The following is a 21,376-nucleotide window of genomic DNA, read 5'->3' as shown; positions in this document are numbered from 1 at the left end:
TACGCATGAAGACCTACTCACTCACATGATTTTGTTTAGCTCGCCGAGATCTATCGATTGGTATATGTACAATTTTTAAATTTTTGTTAAACGCTATAGTACTCGCACCGAGTCGTGAAGCTTGACCTAGATCTACCAATTTCACCACCCAATAGAACGCAAGGGTGTGTTCCAGTCGTCAACCCCCACCCATCAAATTTTGTCAGTGTCTTCTCTCGCACTACACGGAAAACATCTCTCGAGAGTACAGTGTTGTCGGATTGGCGTCTATCCGTTTTGTTAATTCTTTTTTGTTGCGTTATATTCTCATTGTTACCATTCGTGTTTTTGTTACCATTTTAGAATAGTTGTTACAGTAGTTATTATTGGTAATTTTTAAATGCCTTTTTTATATACTCGTTTACTATGTCTTTAAAGTTTGGCAACATTGTTGGTGAACTTCAGCTGTTCGATGTTTCCCTAAGTGTGCTCTCGGGAAGCGGTTCCACGAATTATATCGAAGTTTTCCGATGTGTTGGAGCTCAATTAAAATATTTCTATGATTGGTTTATAGCCCAAGCTTCACGACTCGGCGCGAGTACTATAATAATATAGAAAAAATTATGTAGGTAATTGGGAATAACGAATTTAAAAATGCAATGGTGCAATTTATTTAGCTCTTTATTTTTCTAACAGAAAATAATACTTTTCCATATATATATCTGTATAAAACTCTTACCTTCTATTTATGAACAAACATATTTATTTCTCTGTATGAAAAATAAAATTGCACGAAGTACTTTACATTGTATAGCAGAAGCTTTACTCTTAAAGCTTATAACATTTTGTAAGTTGCTACTCTCTTCTCTGTTCAGCATTCATACTAATATGAACAGAGTGATTACTAATAGAAAAAATAAAATAAAACTGCAAAATAGTATCGTTTTCTATAACTCTTTCTTCCATATTAACTATAAATTTGCAAACTTGTTCATATATATATATTAGGCTAATAGAAACTAAGATACTCTATAACTATATTAATGACTTGTTCGGAAGCGTAATTACAAATTTAATGTTAATTGTGGAAACAGAAATTCTTTTTTTTTAAAAAAGCTTGAAATATTCTTTAAAACACAAATGAGAACGATGCATGGATACAGTCAAACCTTATGGAATAATCCACTTGTAATACTTTACTCATTTTTGGAGTCAAAATGTCAAAAGTACGAACATGACGTGGTATGTTTTGATGTGCGTATACGAACACTAACTCTGTATCTAGGCAGCTTGGTAGGGAAAAGTCTAATGCTCATTTTGCACGATTTTAGTAACAACTAATATAGTGTTTTATATTTTTTATCAAGCTGATCAGACCGTATACATGAAAATACTTTCCAGTTACTTTATTCATTATACTGCATGTAGATATATTTATTAGTACAATAATGATTTTTAATTTCCCAGCTTTTTCAATTTTCCTGGAAAATAATCCTTGTTTTGCCTAGATACAGTTTCTATGGAATATATTTTTATGGAAAGTATATGAATTGCCATGAACGTACATACATGCTTTCTTTACTAATATTCGCGTATTATATTTATCCACCATCAAAAATTAACTTGCTATGGGAATTCAAGCTGCTGTTTTTCTACATGAATCCCTCTCGTTATATATTAAACTTCAAAATCCCGTTAGAATAACCAATGCTAATAAACCGAGTTGCTCCAATAAGGTTTACTGGAAATTTGTAGAATTACCATTCATACGTCTGCTTCACATAAAATTTAAAAGGAACAAATTCTCAATCACTTAAATGCAAAGAACAAGATTACAATGCGAAATAACTTTTCTACATTTAAGTTCTTCTATAGACGTGAGGTACGGATCTCATATTCAGTCTGTGAGATCCACTTATAACTAACGCAATTAATCTAATTATAACTCAAAAACCAAAACTGTAATATAACTATTTATTAGTTATTATTTTTTTACTATAATTTGCATAAACATCTCTTATAAGATGCCTCAAACTTATAACGAAAAACGGAACAAATAAATCTTTGCAAAGGTATATGAAAAGCAAAAGAAATGGAAATCGAACATATATACATATAAAGTATTAAGAAAATAATCTTTAAATATTCTTCGATTGCTAGCAAGCCACAGGTAGCATTAAACTATAGCGCAGTCGAGTTCGTCGTACTGGATATTCCGGGCCACTAAAAACAATTTCAGTATCCGGGCCACTAAAAACAATTTCAGTAAAACCCAGCTGACAGAAATGTAACTATCACTGTGTGAAAGCAATAAAAATGAATGAATTAAAAGAAAAAAAATGTTGGGATACCTGGACATGACAGGAATAAGTATCAATGCGTATAAAGGCAGAGGAAGTTGGAGTTGGTCAACATAAAATGCTGGAAAGAGAGTATCTTTCAGGAGAGACTGTCTAGAGTCACTCTTGTTCGCCGTAATTCGTTGTGACAAACTGTTTGTTTATCAGATCTGTAGACAGCAACAGGTCTTTAATGGTTAAGAGCTTAAAACTATTTTGGTCACGTAAGACTGACTAGAAAAAAATACAATTACAAAAATGAACACAGAACTGTTATGCATGTTAAACTTGAGAAAATAAAAATTAAATTTAAATTTCAAACTATGGACTAAATATTTCTTTCATATACTTTTCAGTATACTGAATGAGTATAGACAAAGAACTATACTGGATTTTTAACTAAAAATTATACGTAAGCATTCGTTATATTATTTCAAGCTAGTTTATAAGCTACCCAAATTTAGTGTTTCCCGAAAACAAATGCTGTATTCATTAGCGAGTTGGCATACAAACAAATGAGATTATAATTTGAGCCAGAACACAACAATGGCATAAGAGGCCAAATTTGTCCACCTACTATGTAACGGTCTACTAAAGAATTACAAAGTGCTACTATCTTAAGGGAAAATAATGTGCTCTTATCTTATTACATTCTTAACAGCTCACTTTTGCTAGGTAATTTGAAACTTCATACATACATATAAGTCACTTGTACAATATGATTACAAGGAAAGCCACAAAAAGATAAAGTACAAAACACAATTTTTTAAACATAAAAAAGAAAATTATTACTCATTTCTCACACAATGTTCTTAACACTAAGCGAGAAATGCTAAAAAAAAATGCTATTATTACTTTGGTGATCTGTTGTTACCCGTGCACAATACAATCTACTCTATGCTATCGCAGTAGTTGTCAAACAACAAAAGAATATTTGTATATCTAACCAACGACTACACACTCGAATACAACTATGTCAATTTAAATATAAAAAGTTTGCTATCTTTCAATTTTAACGCACGGTACATATAATTTTTCTATTTAATTTTTCACGCGAATTATCGTAGAAAACTTCAAAAGTATATATATATATATAAATATTTATATATAAAAATAGACATATATATCACAAGATTCTGTGAAGTTAAATGCTGATTCATTGACTCTACATTTGCCAGTCTCTTCATTCCTCCATTGCAGCACTTCGCAAGTCGTTAAGCGTTTCCTTCATATTCCATAGGAGATCTTTGGCGATTCGAGTAGTATTCCTGGAAGAAAATTTTCTTTGAATTACGCAAATATTTCACATTTTTGTTAGACATAATTCATTGAGAAAATAAGTAACATTATCGTAATATAATGAACTAACAATAAAATAAGCGGCATACATTGCCTCGACTCATTGTTTCTTTGCAACATTCAAAATTGAGCTAATATACGTATTATTTAGACATAAACAATTGCTTACGAAAGAAAGAAGTTAAATTTTGACTTATATTCTGTGGAAGTGGAGGTAGAGTATATCGCGCCAAGCATAAAATTTGATGGTGGTGGATTTATGACATGGGTTTGATTTTTCTGATACAGAACTCTACTACTTATGGTTTACGGTACTCCTACTTAGCATTCTGAATACTGACATTTTTAAACAATGTGGAAGTTTACGCTGCGAACTCGTATTACTCCCATGATAATAACGCATCAGTAACTCTACTATTTGCAGAGGCTACTACTAACACAAAATGTAAACAATAATGTTCACCCACTAAATTGGCCAATTCAGAGCTAGGCAAACAAACCTAACATCTCAATGTTCTAGATCTGTCATTACGAATAACAAAAAACATTTCGATAGCTGACAGGCTTAGAGCACAAGAATATAAATAATAGCAGAGTACTACTACTGAATGGCATTAACCAGCTGCTGGTGTAGGTTTCGATAGGAAAGTTTAAGACATACTAACAAATTGTACGAAGAGAACTATCGGAAACAATAATAATGCAAATACTAATGATAATAACTATAAGGAGGAAGATAAATTAAAACATGTAGGAAAAACCATAATAAATAAGAACAACGTACACGGGAAAACAAAACAAGATTAATGGTACTATTTCTAACATTTTGTACTCGAAAGTTAATAACATTTGAAAATATTAGTTTGCACATTGCTCATACGCACACATATAGACTTATAAAATAAACTTTTACGTAAAATATGGTGGACTTTATTGAGTGTATAGCGTTTAGAAGTTTAAGATGAATATATATTTTAATTAGTTTCTCATATTCAATTACAATTGATTTAGGACCACAAGGAAATGTAAGATTTCTTAAGTTTATTTCTACATATTCAATATTAACCGATATTAGAAACACACTCCTTATGTGATATTAAAATAGCACTTCGAATTTTCTTTTAAAACCATCAGCCCTGATGAAGGCTTCAGGAACGCTGTAAGTAGAAATTGATCGAAACAAGTCAATACACAATTTAGATTTTTTTTTTAAAAGTTCAATTTTGGTTGCTGAAATAAACGCATGTGACAACTAGACACACAATTACAACAGCAAGGACAAACTAATTGTGTTCGAAGACAAAATAAAAAGCAAAAATTCGTAACAAAAAGAAACAGAAGAATGATAAAGGTTACACAACACGAAATATCTATTCATTACCGAACATAATGAAACTAATTAGTTCGAGATGTCTAAAATTTAAGAAGAGGATTGCATAAAGTGTTCGTTGGAAACCTGATAGGAAAAGTATCTCTGCAAAATAATGAGAAGATGGAATGATGATCTAAGGAACGTGGATAGTAATAATACTGGGTGGATTGGATTAGAACATCATGGATTCTACTGATGGGCTTTTGTTTCTGCATTAAACTTTAAGTTCATTCAAGCCATACGAAGGGCGGTCAATAATTTTTTGTCCTCAATATGAAGGAGTTGAGGAGGAAGGGCCAAATGCAGACATATGATTAGTCTTTCTCTGCATAGTCACCAAGCAAAGTAACACAATTCTGCAAGCGGTCTTTCAGCTTCCACAACTCCTTTTTGTAAAAAGTGTCACATTGGCTGGAAAACCAGTGCTCCACTGCAGCAATGACCTCCACCTTTGAAGAAAAACGTCGTCCTTTCAGAAACTGTTTCAGTTTTGCAAACAAGAAGAAATCTGACGGCGCGAGGTCAGGTGAATACAGAGGATGGGGAATTGGTACCCTAGGCAATGGACAAAATTCATGGTTTCCTGTGCTTTGTGGGCGAGCATTGTCAACTAACAGGCGAGCACCTTTGGTGAGAATGCCACGGCGCTTTTCCTTTAGGGCATCGCGAAATTTTCCAGCAGATCTCTGTAATATGTTCCAGTCATACTATGCCCATAAGTTAGGTAATCCGTAAGAATAACGCCCTTGCAATCCCAGAAAACTGAAAGCATGACCTTCTTAGCAGAAGGCTGCACATGAGCCTTTTTAGAGGATGGGGATCTGCCATGTTTCTACTGTTTACTCATCACTTTAGTCTCTGGGTCAAAGTGAAACACCCCCGTCCACATTTCAGCTGTCTCTTCCATGTTTTTAATAGTGCTTAAGGATGGGTACTTTTCACCATAAACAGTTTTCATCTCTGCATAGATGTCCTTGGCTTTCATCCCCTTTAGATGGAGAAACTTTATGACAGTGCAATATTCCACTTTTGCCTCCTCTACATTTTTACTCCTTCCAGACGTCATATCTTCAAGTTTTCAATCTAGTATGCATTTTGTACATAATATGCATACAAATAGCTAAAACATTTCTATACAAAATCAAAAATATATTGACCGTCCCTCGTAGTTATAGTAAGTAGGCCACTATTTTTGCAACATTGCTGGTGGTTTATTTATCGTAGGGATGGCCAACTCATCGACCGTGGTCTACTAGTCGACTGGCAAGTCGTGAGAGATAACCCGCGGTGCTATGTGTCATACTGTTTGTATCAATTATTGTTATTGTATAATGGTTTCTCTAGCGGGATAGTGAAGAGATAAATAAACCACCAGTGACTTCTGAGATGAAGAGTAGCCCTCAAACCTATAAAGACTAGCCACTTCTGGCCTGTTGAAATGATAGTAGTAATAAGAGAGAAAAGTTCTAATGTACTTACATCTCAAAGAAAAGCTCCTCAGAATCTGTAGAAGGAAGAGGAAGAGTGCTTTCTGGTAGACTCTCCACAATATCATCTATTTCATTTACATGTTGTACTAAAGTACTAACTTTTACTTTCCCTCGATCGTGGACTAATGTGAAGAGAAAGCTTAATGCTGCCAAAAGTTTTGGTTTATTCTGAAAACAGGAAGAAAAACCATATAATTATGTTGTATTTCTTTTTAAAATAAAGTAGTGACGATGCTGAAACAGAAAAACATGAATGTACTTATTTCGTATAACGTCTTGTTCTTTTTAATTCTAACTTCCGGGAACCCTTGACCGTCTCGATTTAATATACTTTGTAAATAAAAAAAAGCTAAGCCAAAAATAATAATCAATGTTTTCCTTTACCTGACATTTCTTTCTTAAGTTACGGGAATTTTTACATTGTTCCGACAACTTTTTTACGGGGTAACATATATAGAACTTCTAAATTCTTATGAAAAAATATTTTTAACATATTAAAAATACAGCTCAGAAGCTTACAATCTTACACATTTTCTCACCATGTTCAATGCATTAATTAACAATTTACAGGTGATAAAGGATAATTCTGACATTAATTCAAATAATATATTATATGATAATATGACTGGAATACACTACATACTGAAAGGAAGGAAATATATAGTGAGAGAACCGTTACTTACGTCTGAGCATACTTTAATTTTCTTTTGGAGAAAGAATAATAGTACGTCTCCTAATCCTTCATTGCTTTCGAAAACGGTAGCAAGTTGAGCAGCTACAAAAGGCATTTCTACAATTTTCAATCTATATTCAACATTATTGGCCTGGAAGAGAAATTATATACATATTACTTGTCTGGCATCAGAATAGAACGTTTTAGGTATCTTGTGGCAATGAATTGACTTTGTCTAATTAAAACACCATGTCACCATATGGACTTATTTCCTCTTTTTAATAGCAAATGTGTTTATTGGCCTTTGGTAAAGCTATATCATACTTAGACAGATTTCTACTACATATCTTCCATTTTGGTCAGGTCTGGCCCTCCGTTCGCTCTGTTAGTCACTAAATGAAAAAGAATCTTCTCCATGGACTATAGGTGATGGGAAGATTCAATTCATAATAATATTCGTGTGTTGAAGTTCTGGATTTTATTCTGGAGTGACTTCCTAGGTTAAGTTTTCTACCGTTGGACCCGGCATTAGACTAAAGAATACGAAATCCAGACAGGTGGTATGACCAAGACAAAGCAAGGAAATATAGTAAAATTTTAATGGATCCTTCTCTCCAAGTATGATATAAACATTCTCCAGTAGCCTTCAAATACCAAACATATCTGAGTTTCTCATATAAGAGGAGAAATATACAACAACAAAACACTTTAAGGTTATAAAAATTATGTCTATGTAAACTCACGGCGTTCATGCTAAGGCACTGTACCGCTGTATATATATATATATATATATATATATATAACTAAAAATAACATCATAACTATCACCAAACCTAACACTGGGGCATAAAGTTAACAGTTACAGATAGGAAACAAAAAGCTGTCTCTCTCCACAGTTGAAGAACACAAGTAGGAGTTCATCTCTAAAATTACGTATATAAATTCCTGGTATTCCCGTTTATTTACATTCATGAATAAGTCGTTGTATCACAGTTCACAAAGAACACTGGTGGCTTGCAAAAAGTGGTATTTCGGTGCATACAAACGATCAGCAGTATTAACACATGAATGAAGTAGTAGCATATGAATTCAAATTATATATACAAGTACTTAATAACAAACGATAAAATAGGCGTTAAAGAATATGTACTACGAATTTAGTACATAGATTAGGGGCATAATTAGTTTGATGTTGTTCGTGATCTACATATTCATTCTGTTGTTCGCTCTGAAGTTTCTTCACGTTGTCTGATTGTATATCCTGTTGCCCAGCATCCTTTGGTTTGTTCATCTTCTGGTTTTCAGATCCTTGTATTTTTTTCTTCTTCTGGAAACGACTTCTTTCATCTGGCTACAGTAACAGAATCTTAAACAAGCTTACCACATGGAGAACAATACTGCACCATATTCACACCATTCTTTTTAATCATTATACCACTGAGTAGAGAACTTCGATTTTCCGGGTTTGGGATTCATATCCAAAACCAAAACTATCTCATGAACTAAAAAAAATTGGGTGCGACGTTTTTGCGTCGGAGATTTTCTTATGGCATCCAAATTTCTTACACAGATTAATGTATGTTTCACTCCGCGCCTCTTCAATCTTCTTCAATCGATCTCGATTGGACTAAAACTGAATAGGTACTGACATGGTATTACCCACTGATAATAATAGATTGAAGCGCATTAAAACGGAGCTTCCCAACCGGTGTATCGAGAAATTTTAGAATGTAAAATCATAAAGCATTTGATAACTAGATAAAATCAATTTGAGAGAGAGTGTACCAGTAAATGCCCTAGCAGAAACAATGCTCAATATTACATAGTCACTACTTCTAGAAATTTATATTTTTACATTATAATTTATATTATTATTAATAAAATATCAAATAAGTGTGTTGCGATCTCGTGGGTGTTCAGTAAAGTGTGTTGTCAATCAAGAAAGGTAGGAAACCATTGCATTAAAAGATAAGCTTGTGAAAATTTCATTCCAGGTACAGACGGCAATATTATAAGAAAATGTGATGGACTGGACATATCAGACTACTGTTCTTGCTTATTATATACATAAGCTTTAAGACGGGTAGACACTGTTTATATGGTTTTCTCAACCATTTTAAAATGGGCCATAGTATCCGCAAATTTGAAAGTGACCCCCAGATGTTGAGTCAGTTCCTTAAACAGTGCTAATTTGAAACAAAGCTCTATCCAATTTGAGACATTTACCTATGTCATATCTTGGAAAAACATGATTCACTGCAACATTCGCCACTGATTCTGCATCTATTTTCTCCAATGTTGTAGTTACTAAAGATCTAATTGTATCGCCAGTGCAGTCGATTCATAAATGTCACAAACAGTCGAAATAAATGGTACAAGGCTGTTGTCACACATTTGCAATGTATGTGGCTTTTTCTCAGACTGGATGCACAGGATTTCTCTTTTGCTTGCCTGAATTGAACGGTGGTCTAACTTATCGCTTATCGAACATGCATGGAACACATTTGGTCAGCATCTTGTACGTCCCGGGCTTTCAGTAGACAATCGCATACAAGCAGCATGCCAGGAAAATTTTTCAGGAACGCATCTAACGACTATCTGATGCGATGCCACGACGTATTAAGAGAGATACTGACTGTAGCACGCAGAAGCTTCATGCCAGATTCATTTTTCAAAATGAGAGGTGTTATATAGTTTTTAAATTACAATCATTTCTGTATATTTATGTAACTAACTTGTGGTATAAAGTTTACACGCGTTATTATTATTGTTTACTTATTTGATCTGTATTCAGCTGCAAGGTTATATGAAACGTGGACCTATAGCTTAACGTAGGATCCGAACCACATAAATTTTCGCCGGAATCGAACCCGGGTCTTCCGCATCAAACGCGCGTACTGTGTCTTTTTTCCTGTTACAACTTCCACAAACAGCAGTGTACAAAGGCACTTTTATGGTTGATTTCGAACGGCTATCCGAATACAATACAATGAAGTACTGATATTCAGTTGTTGGAAATCAACATCTGAGTAAAAGTTTGATGATTTCTATTATTATTATTATTATTATTATTATTATTATTATTATTATTATTATTATTATTATTATTACGTAAGATTTCAAACAAATGCTAAAATGGAGCTTTAAACAAAATTAATTGCCCAATTATTTTCTTTCAGACATGTGACTAAAATTAAATACGCTAATTAATTATAAACCATTCCTTATTATTTTATTTGAATGAACTTCATTGTTTCTTGCCAGCACCAAACCTGTATCAGATGTGGCAATGTAATGCCCCCATCGTGAATCGGATTCAGTGGGTGCAATGCTTTTACGCACACTTTCTTCCAGCTTATCATTCCATGCAGATAAGAAGCAAAACAAATAATCATTTTAATGCTTTTGCGCACAAAATGGTATGCAACGTTGCCAATTCACTCTTTGATCTTAATATACAATATATTTTGTAGTTCTTTTGCAAAACAAGACAGGACTCATTTGATTAAATAAAATAAACTAATTTATTAAATTACCTAAGTAACTCCAACTACCTTACTTTTTTGGCTTCTTCAAACACACTAACTAACTTATCTAACAGAATACATAGCGAGACAGCAAGTGGTTCCTGATTGGTTACCACCAGCTGGCGGCAGCCAATCGCGTGACAGCTTCCAAAAGAGAACTTCAAAAATGAACTTTTAATTAACGACTTTCACTTGGCAGTAGATCGTTAATTAAAAGTTCGTTTTTGTAGTTCTCTTTGGGTAGCTGTCACGGGATTGGTTGGCGGTAACCAATCAGGAACCACTTGCTGTGTCTCTGGAACTTGTTAACTACCAGATATGAATATATATACTGGAGGATACTGAGGATACTGAGAACTACGAAGAAAGGAGCACCATTTATAATAATGGGAGGTTATAAATATCGTCGTTTCCGTGAAGGAAGAGAAGGATCAATATGGAGGTAAGTTAAAATATACTTACTAAATTGGTGAGAGCAGAAACTTTTGTTCTTCTCAGATTGCTTTGTGAACCATTTTAATTTCTACAGACTATGTTGACGTTTATAATCCTTGAGTTTAAACGTAGCTTACTGTGTCTCTCCACTGGCTAAAGTAAGGTAATGAAGCAGTGGATGTAAACTAACTTAATACTCTAAAATTTTGAACATTTTCGGTTTTGAATACATTTTCATACAAAAGTAGCAGAGTTAATCTATAGACCTTTTGGTGAGGCACCTGCTCACTATTGCTCCATCTACTAATTGATTACTTATACGAAACCATTAATTTTGCAGGTGTACCTTGAAAACATGCTCGCCTACAATTGAAGTTGATGGTACTGAAAGCAGTGTATTACAGAAGGGAGTGGAGCATAATCATCAAGGGAGTATTGAAAATGTTAACAGGCATTTGTTGAGGGAAAACTGTAAACGTCGTGCTGTAGAATGCCTTGACGAACGGCCAAATAAAGTCATAAGAAAGGAGATTTCAAAATTAACAAGCTTGATCATAAGGTTATGAAAACATGCAGAGAAGCAATGTATCGATCTCGGAGGAAGAAAATGCCCAGTAAACCAAAGATATCACCGAAGCTATTCAACAATTGAAAGAAAGAACGAACGATATAACTATGGCTGGAGAAAGGTTTCTGTACGTCAATGAAGCAACGCAAATAGTCCTTCTTACATACAATGAAAACATCAGGTATGTGTTCCTTTTTAGTTGTTGTTGACTTTGATGTTGTTGTTTGATGATTTTGATTTTGTTTTTATATAGTTGTTTTATATAGGTCTAGTGAAGAAAATGTTTCGCTTCTATGTGTTCTTTATTCTTATTCGGTATTATTATTCCTTTATTCTTTTTTCGTTTCAGGTTCTGGTGTGTTTTCCAGGACATGGAATTGTTTGCTGACGGGACATTTGCATATTCCCCATATTTTGCCCAGCTATATAGCATTCACGGCTATAAGAATGGATATTATGTTCCTCTATGCTTCGCGTTATTGCCAAAAAAAGATAAACAGACTTAAGAAGATATGTGGAAGATGGTTATCAGTTTAGACGCAAGAGTGACACTCAGATAGATTTACACAGACTTTGAAAATTCTGCCATAGAAGCTATCAGAGTGATGTTCCTAGACTGTGATATTCATTGTTGCAGGTTCCACCTAGGTCAAGCATTGTGGCGAAAGATACAAAGTGATAGCGATCTCCGTAGTGCCTATTTAGATTCAGTCAGTTAGGTATGTGCCTTGGTTACTTTTCTTTTCGGTTTTATAGTTACTTCTTTAAGCTGTGGACTTTTGAAATAACTCTACTATCATGACATTAGATTATGTCTTCTAAATATGAATTTGTGGCTACTACTCTAGGCAAGACTACTCTAGGAAATTTAAGTTGTGAACTATCCATAAAAGAAGTCAACAATGTTGAACTCAATTTAATTTCTATGCTTTTTAGGTTCTTGGCTAAAGACATTTTTTGGACTCCCGTATTTATCTCCAGAGCAAGTACCAGATGCCTTTGCTGATCTGATTTCGGTGGCACCTGACACCAAAGGATTTAGATTTTCAGATTATGTGCTGAATAACCACATCGAAGATAATTGCAGGTAATATTGCAAATCAGAAATAGCATTCTGGTTTGATAAATGTAAAAGGTATAATGAATTTTGGGGGCAATAACAACCCTGTGGCTTACACCCGTCCCGATCTGGGAAAAACCACTTAACTTAGTTTTAACTATTAAAGAATTATAAATATCAAAATTAAAGAGGTAGAGGGTCTCCAGCCAAAGTAATTAAAAACTGTCTAGTATATAGGCTAGAAGCATTCTCGTTTGAGAAATTAAAGGCATGAATATAGAAATAGCGCACAGAAATAGTAGAGTATTATATGAAGTGAGATCCGAAAATTAGTTTCTACTTTATAGCAGTTCTGGAAATCAAAATATTATTTCAAAATAAAAAATTAAACGGTGATAGGATATGGTATTCATGATTACCTTTTCTTTTCAGGTACCCTCCAGTGATGTGGGCTTGTGAACCATCTCCAGCACCTAGGACAACAAATGGACCAGAATCTTTCCAGCGTCACTACAACAGCCAGTTCTATTCTAGTGCACCTGATGTCCATAAAGTAGTATCAGTGTTACTTGAAATACAGCATGAAACACGTTTGAAGATCGCTTCGGTACGGAAAGGTGATTCGAAACCACAAAGGAAAGAAGAAATTCAAAGGAGGGAACAAATTATTAAATTATACAGGTACTTTCAAAACTCCACACACAGCGAAGTTTCGAGAATGAAATATCCTAAAGTTGTAGGACACAAATTTCAAGGACTAAAGTTGTAAAAAAATGTACCATACAGCAGAATTGAATATAATAAACATTGAACAGCAGAATTGAATATTTCTTTCGTATCTTTCATATTTACCCTTATTCTCTAAAGTATTGATACTGTGCGCAACTGCATGATTTGCTTAAGCATGATTATATTGAGATTTGGCAACGTCGCATTTAAAAACTGTGCGCAAAACCACGATTTTATACTTTTCGATCAGCTGTCAATCAACTACAGATTATCGTAGATCTTTGGGAGAAAACTGTGCGCAAACGAGTACCACAAGCACAGAAATTACAGATATTAAGAACCATTCAGCTGTTCGAAAGTCTTACATGTATACATTACAATTCATATTAACGTTTAAAAAAATTTAAAAAATAGAATAAAATAAAACTATTATACTGGTATACCAAAAATGTAACTACGATTAATGTTTCACGTACTTACCTTTTTAATTTCGTTTTCGACAAAATCAATTATACAGTCAATGAAAATATTAATAAGATACTTCATTTTTCCGGATCTCTGACCAAACACTTTCCCGAAGGAAATGATGACGTCAGTGATAAATATTTTCAAGCCGGTGAAGTTCTGAAAAAAAGAAATAAACATTTATAACGAAAAGCAAAACAAATGATGGAAATTGTGCAAAACTGACTACATGGTGACAATAATTTTCTCAGGGTACTGATTTTTCTTTCTTTTTTCCTTTCTTTTCTTTCTTTTTTTTCAATTTACATTTTACATGCCCTCTTGTTTCTTAGTTTCACCATCAGTATAACAAATGATATGAAGACGTAAAACAAACAAATAGGTGTGGGCAAGATAGTTGAATGGAATGGAAAATCGATTAGGAATAAGCAAAAAAGACGAGGAGAGAAAAACAACATTCGACATGTCAACAAGACGAAAAAAGACTTGGGAATAAAGAGATTAATAAAGGGGCATAATGCACACAAGTTTCTAAATTTGTGTTTAGTAACCTGTCAGCAATGGCAGAATGAAATGATAATTACAGTATGTTTCAAAATGATGATACATGTTTAAAAACATAACTATACAAGAGACAGAAACGACGGATCAAAAAAGAAAAGCAGTAGGACTACTGCAGTGTTGCACTATAAGAATAACAGATTATTTCTTTAATAATAATAATAATATGGGACCTGAAATTAAAATTTTCCAGTTGAAAAATTATGACATTTAGTTGGAAAATGGACATTTGCTTCAATAATAGTTAGTCTAAAGATCCAAACATTATCTACTATCTTTATTTTAACAGTATAACTAACTTTATGGCTTAAGAAGCCCAAAAGTTCACTGCAGTAGAAACTTCTCCATTGTATCCTGACCTGTGCCAAACCAATCAATTCTTCGGCAAGAACATTTTTGGTTACTTTGTACATAATTATAAGATATTAACTTCACAGTAATGATATTAAGTCAACTTATTATACTGATCACAGAGCCGGTTGATAAATTGTTTGAATGATACCACTGATCACGCATGAACTGTATTTCACAGCACACACAAACATATCCCCTAGCGATAATTTTGTTTATTTACAGAGGAGGATTTCACTTCATCCTCCCCAATAATTTGAACATCGAGTAGAGTACTTCAATATTAACCTATATTTATGTTTATAATTAAAATATTTACTATATACTGATTCAATTAGCCCGTAAGGTGTGGGTAATCTAACTGTGTAACCTCTATGTAATGAACACCTTATTTACGGACAAAAGATCATGTCCCAACAGCGTTCGTTAATTATAAGTTTCATTGTAAAGATAGGATTGCGCCGAACATAAGGGTACATTCATAATCCTTTGAAACTTGTATTACATTACACAATCCACAGGGGCAAGTAGAGATATCTCAAAAGAAATAAGGGAGTGCAATCTGCTTTTGAACATGACTGTACATACGAAGTTCTTAAGCTTTGGAGACTGGGGTTTTGTTAACATTCCCATTAAATTTTCATTATCAGATTTAGTATACTAATCATTTATAGATTAAAGTGTCTTTTAATGACAAAAGTAGGAATTTTTGGTAAAAAGGTAGGATCACCAGTATACATCCTTTCTACATAAGCTTACATACATAGACTCTTTTTAATAAATATATCATGAGCCGCCTTCTCATTTGAAGGTTCTTCGTCATTCTTTGGCCCTTCTTTTAATAAAAATAGCTTCATAGTATTTTCCAGACATCTCAGTGAAGTAATAGCTAATGTAGAAGACTGTTTCACGTAACTTATGGTAACTCAAACTGTTTTCAAACTGTTTTTAGAACAGGATTAATCAAATGTAGTTTTGAAAAGGCATGTTCTGTGGTCTGATAAAACTTTCACATTTCATACAAGAAAATAGGAGGTGTTTCAAATCTTTTTTTTAAAATTCTTTTTAATCCTACTTCCAGTTAAGTATTACTTAACTCTTGATATGAACTTGGAAATTTTGTCTAGGCAAGTTCTTCGATAGCCTTTAAACTAGTCACTAATGTTTACGAAGATGCGACTTAACAAACTCTTGATAAAGATTCTTTATGAAGTATATAAATTAATGACTCCTCTTTCTGAAACCGTTTTAAGAACTTCTGGAAGTAGTAATGGCGCATGTACTAAAAAGTGTAATTGGCTGAAAGTTCTTAAAAGGAGAATCTTTTATACCTACAATACTTATTTATGCCAATTATTTGTTCTAACTTTTGGTCTCGTTGGGAAGCTCTGAGATTTGTTTATTTATTTATTGCTAGTTACAGAGTCTCTCACACGGGAGGGTCTCACAAGTTGTCGCTAAAATCTGATTGCCACATAGCACATCTAATAGAGCATCATGAGAAATGAAAATGAACAAAATTTAAGGTGCTATGGATCAGAAGGATAGGAGCTTCGGGGCTTCAACATTTGAATATCCAAAAAACTATATCATGGAATTATGTACATTTAAAGTAAATATCTTGAAAACTGTTAAAGCAATCAAAACAAAAGTTGCACAATATAATGAGAACAAAATGCCTATCAAAAACCACAGTGTTGTCATAGGTGAAGCAGTGTTGCCAATTCAGAAGAAAATATTTTGTTTAAAATAGCACCACATACAAGTGTGCACAGATTTAAAATGCACTATTATCACTAAACATAACAATGAAGTGTAGTGGTACAGTGTGCAACTGTTGAAACTACGTGTGCTGAAAATGTACAATGGAGAAATCTGATATGTGGCAACAGAGGGTAATAAAGAAATACATTAGAAAAAAGATAGGGTTTTGCATTATATTCTGTAGCCCTGGTGAATAAACATACAACTTGCGAAAACAAAATGATACACGTGAGGAAAGAAACACGTGTTATCTAATAATGTAAACTGGTTCTCCAGATTATCTTATCAATATTTGGAAGAATACTTTCTTGGCTTATGTCTTTCGTGTTAAGTGGCATATTCTTTTACTTCCTCTCCTACATATCATATGATTATGTTTGTACACCGTAATATTAGAATATTCACATTGGAAATATAATTATTTTATTACTACCTCATTCTGTTTTCAGTCGGCCCGGATAGCCGTGTGGTCTAGAAGTCTAGACAACCGATAAATTAGGGATCGCGGGTTCTAATCCCGCCTTGGGACATGTTTTGTACTTTTTACCTTACATTTCATTGTTATCTTTCTCTTTTATAGTGATTCGGATTCCATTTTACACTATAGGTCTCGTCCTATATACCTTCGGAGCTGACATAGGACGTAAAAATAGCATCACCGAACTTCCGTTTTTCAAAAGCATCAATATTTTGTGACACTGCTGACATTTTGCTATGTTATACTATGTGTATTATGCATTTGAACTAAATTCATAGTATGACTCATATTCCTTTATTACCATCTGTTGCCACATATCAAACTTCCCCACTGTATATTTTCAGCACACGTAGTTCCAACAGTGTGCAACACTGTACCACTACACTTCACTGTTATGTTTAGTGATAACAGACCATTTTAAAACTGTGCACACTCATATATGGTGCTATTTCAAACAAAATATTTTTATATTGAGTTGGCAACACTGCTTCACCTATAACAACACTGTTTGTGGTTTTCGATAAGGCATTTTGTTCTCATTATATGGTGCAACTTTTGTTTTGATTGCTTTAACGGTTTTCAAGATATTTACTTTAAACATACATAATTCCACGATATAATTTTTTTGGATATTCAAATTTTGAAGCCCCGAAGCTCCTATCCTTCTGATCCATAGCAACTTAAATTTTGTTCATTTTCATTTCTCATGATGCTCTATTAGATGTGCTATGTGACAATCAGATTTTAGCGACAACTTGTGGGACCTTCCCGTGTCAGGAACTGGGGTCGGAGGCAACCATCATGCTACAACAAAATGTAGCTTACCTCCATGAAAATATTACTTGGATACATATTTTTCTGACTGAAACGCAGGAAAACTTAAATCTCGAATCATGTACTGATCATTTAGGTCAAAAATACAGGAAGAGGCTATAAAACACAAAATGTTTCATGTGGTCCATACTTACAGCAACAGATAGGTCGTCGGGGCCTTCGATCGTTTTGCTCATCACATCCACCATCACTTTTAGTAGTGGAAGTATCATAAATTGGTACACTGTTATATCTTCTTGGCTGAATTTTCCATTACCTTCCCCGCAATGATACGCTTGGGCATAATCACACAGCTTAGATAAAACTCGAGCGGAAGAAGAAAGAAACATCATGCCTGAATCTACAATACACACATAAGAAAAAAGCAAACTAATATCACTCAATATCATTACACAGTACTAACAAGTGAGTATTTAGTTCAACATAATCATCTAATTTCTTTTGAAGGACCTCTACATAAACCTATTAATAGTAATGACTGATAGAACGTGTGGAATACATATTACAAGATGAAAATATTCCCTATAAAACATTATACACTAATAATACTTCCTGATAATACTAAAAACATCGAGATGGCGGACGTCATTGTGATTGTTATTCTGGTTATATTTTGCAACGTTTACAACTTTTTAGGCTGTGTCCACACTTTTGGGCCACCCCGTATACTGGTTCCTACACAATTCCAAATGAAATGAAATGAGATGAAATCAAAAAGGTAAGTCTTATTTCGTAACGAACAGCAAATAATTCAACTTCCAATACACTTTTCGAATCAGGGTTGATAAACCTAGCATTGATATTTAACACTTTCACAATGATTAAAAAACACACAAGGAAAATATCAACACTAGATTTATCAACCCTGATTCGAAAAGTGTAATGGAAGTTAGATTACTCTTTCATATTTGATTTTCATAGTTCTTTTGATGGAATCTATACAAGAATCAGTATATAATATAATGACATAGTACTGATTCTTGCACAGATTCCATCAATACGTAGTTCGATTGATTGAATTACTACGTGAACACTCTATATACCTGTTACAGCAACCAACAGAAAAATATCAAGCATACCTGACGTCAACAGTTTCTTCGTAAATATTGTTATTTTTGCGCAAAATTCGGTATTTACTTTGCGAATTGCAATTACATCATCTGCTACCATGCATATATCCTGCAGAAATGAAATGGCGAGGGAATTTGAATTGTTCTCCATTTCTGCTTGTGTCAGGTAGGGAACAACTGTTCTGGAGAAAAGAACAAAACACTGTAAGATACGCTTTTATAGTTAGCAACATGATTTGATTTTTTTTCTCTTTAAATAACATTATCATTTAACAGTCAATCTAAATGGCTCAACATAGAAAAATGTGAACATTATATAATAAGTATGTTAAAAAAAACATAAATAAAATGTAACTATACATATTAAACCAAAATAAAATGTACTTACACGGTAGATATGCATAAAAATATGGATGGGCAAATAAAGATGAACATCTAGATTTACATATTAATTTGTATGAATATAACTTTGACAACATAGAGTACTACTATAAAATTTTAAAAAATAAACTAATATATGATTACAAAAAATTGGAACTAACTTTGTTAAATCTATTATTTAATAACTGCTGAAATATTCAATAGGCGCTCCTACCTTTCTCAGCGCCGTTTTCTTAAAGCATCGGCTATAACTCTTAATCATATTTCACGGCACTAATCGTTATGATATAGATGTATCAAACAAAAACCCTCTTTCTAAGATATAGAATTACCTCGTTAGGATCAGAAACAGAAGTTACAATCCTAAATCTGAACTTTCATAGAACCACTCTGGACCTTCCTTGAAGTTGCTCAAAACATTCCATATTGATGCCGATATTACTATACGGCGACAAACTTGAGATAAGACAAGTATTAGTATTTTACTTGAGAATAACGTGACGCTTCCTACAGCTTTGACTTACGCCAAGTCGCCAAGCATTGTCGAAAAAGTTTCTAGCAGATTATAAAATTACATCTCGAATCGTTTATTACGAGTTTACCAGGCAGACGGTTTGCAAAGAACTCCAGAGATGTTAATGAGGATAACTAGACAATTGTAGGTTCATAACAGTTGGATTCCTCCATGCGCCCAAGCACAAAATTAATGATAGTGAAGTACTACACGGCACAAATTCTTTCACTGAGGGAACGTTTATGAATAATATTTTATAAGGACAAAAATTCCTGAATCTTGACGAATGCAACATGGACAAGAGATGGGGGGGGAGGGGTATTACCAACTGTCATTTGGAACGCCAAATATGAAGTCTACTGCTCGAAGATAAACCACAGGTTTATTCAACACGGAATTAAAGAGGTACCGATAGTTTTGTTTTTTTTTAAATTTTCGACGTTAACTTGCCAGTGATTTAATTTAGATATTTATTGTTTTACAGATCATTTATTGTTTTACAGATCACTTGTTGTTTTACATATCATTTATTGTTTTACAGATCTACGAAGTGGACAAAGAAATTCTTTTAGTAATCACAATGTCTAGTAATTATAAGAATGTTATGTTGAATTAAATCCTATAGAAATTCCAATTAGTGTATTATGAGAAAACTAGAGGAAGTGTTTTAATCAATGATATTGTGCGTAGAATGCAATAATGGAGTGTTAGTTTGAGGAACCTAACAAGTCACAGCAGTAGAAAATCTATCAAATAATTCTCAAGTAGATTATTTGTACTGTTTATTTTCTCAAGTTTGACGCCATTTCAAATAATAAAACTTTACGTTGGGATGGCTACAAGGGCGTTTCATGATATATGGTCCATTCCTCATGTGTCCATTGATAGTAACTTGCATTTTTTTTTCATTTGATCATACTATACACGACTTACATCTTGGCAGATTGCTTCGTATACTTCTGGGGAAGAGAAGCATCGGTATAATAATTCTTGCAACCAGGTAGTGATTTCTTTATACCGGTATTATTAGAAGAAGATATGGGTAATGCCATTTTAACATTGTATCTACGGGACGTAAGAACATATGGAATTTTCAAATTATTTTTGATTAAACTGGAACTTCAATCCGAATTTTGATCTGGATTTGATTGGAGTTCAGTGTCCCTCAGTAGTGAGGCTATATGAGACGAGGACCTACAGTTTAACGTGGGAACCGAATCCCATGATCTTCCGTTGGGAATCGGGAATGTTGTCCTCCACAAATCCATATGGCTTGAATTCGAAGCAGGTACCCCTCACACTAGAGGTGAGAGCTCCACTATTGATCCTCTGTGTCCTTTGATAATGAATGTTTGTGATATGACGAGTAACGAACACAATATTCTGTTCCAGTGAGTGAAACAATATAAGAGAAATCAATCTACTGGACGAAACTAATCAAAGGCTGAATTCTTCAAACGTTTGCTTTTATGACCTTTATTATTATT

At 33.6% G+C, this 21,376-nt stretch overlaps 1 protein-coding gene across 3 annotated transcripts in view; it reads right to left on the bottom strand.

The window, feature by feature from the left end:
- Positions 1-645: 645 nt before the first annotated feature.
- LOC145668281 (condensin-2 complex subunit G2-like) overlaps positions 646-21,376 on the bottom strand; it is a 120,837-nt gene continuing 100,106 nt past the window's right edge. For all 3 annotated transcript variants that reach the window (XM_081735995.1, XM_081735993.1, XM_081735994.1), the window contains 6 exons: positions 19,004-19,176; positions 18,059-18,264; positions 13,952-14,095; positions 7,163-7,303; positions 6,469-6,647; positions 646-3,586 (listed from right to left, as the gene is read on the bottom strand). In XM_081735995.1, the coding sequence (XP_081592121.1) occupies positions 3,502-3,586; positions 6,469-6,647; positions 7,163-7,303; positions 13,952-14,095; positions 18,059-18,264; positions 19,004-19,176 (928 nt within the window). In that variant the 3' untranslated portion in view covers positions 646-3,501. The remainder of the gene's footprint in view (positions 3,587-6,468; positions 6,648-7,162; positions 7,304-13,951; positions 14,096-18,058; positions 18,265-19,003; positions 19,177-21,376) is intronic.

The sequence above is a fragment of the Thermobia domestica genome, chromosome 13, assembly GCF_964235325.1.
Source record: "Thermobia domestica chromosome 13, izTheDome1.hap1.1, whole genome shotgun sequence".
Lineage (NCBI taxonomy): Eukaryota > Metazoa > Arthropoda > Insecta > Zygentoma > Lepismatidae > Thermobia > Thermobia domestica.
Note: the sequence above shows the minus strand (reverse complement) of the source record. Positions and strands in the feature narration are given on the sequence as shown.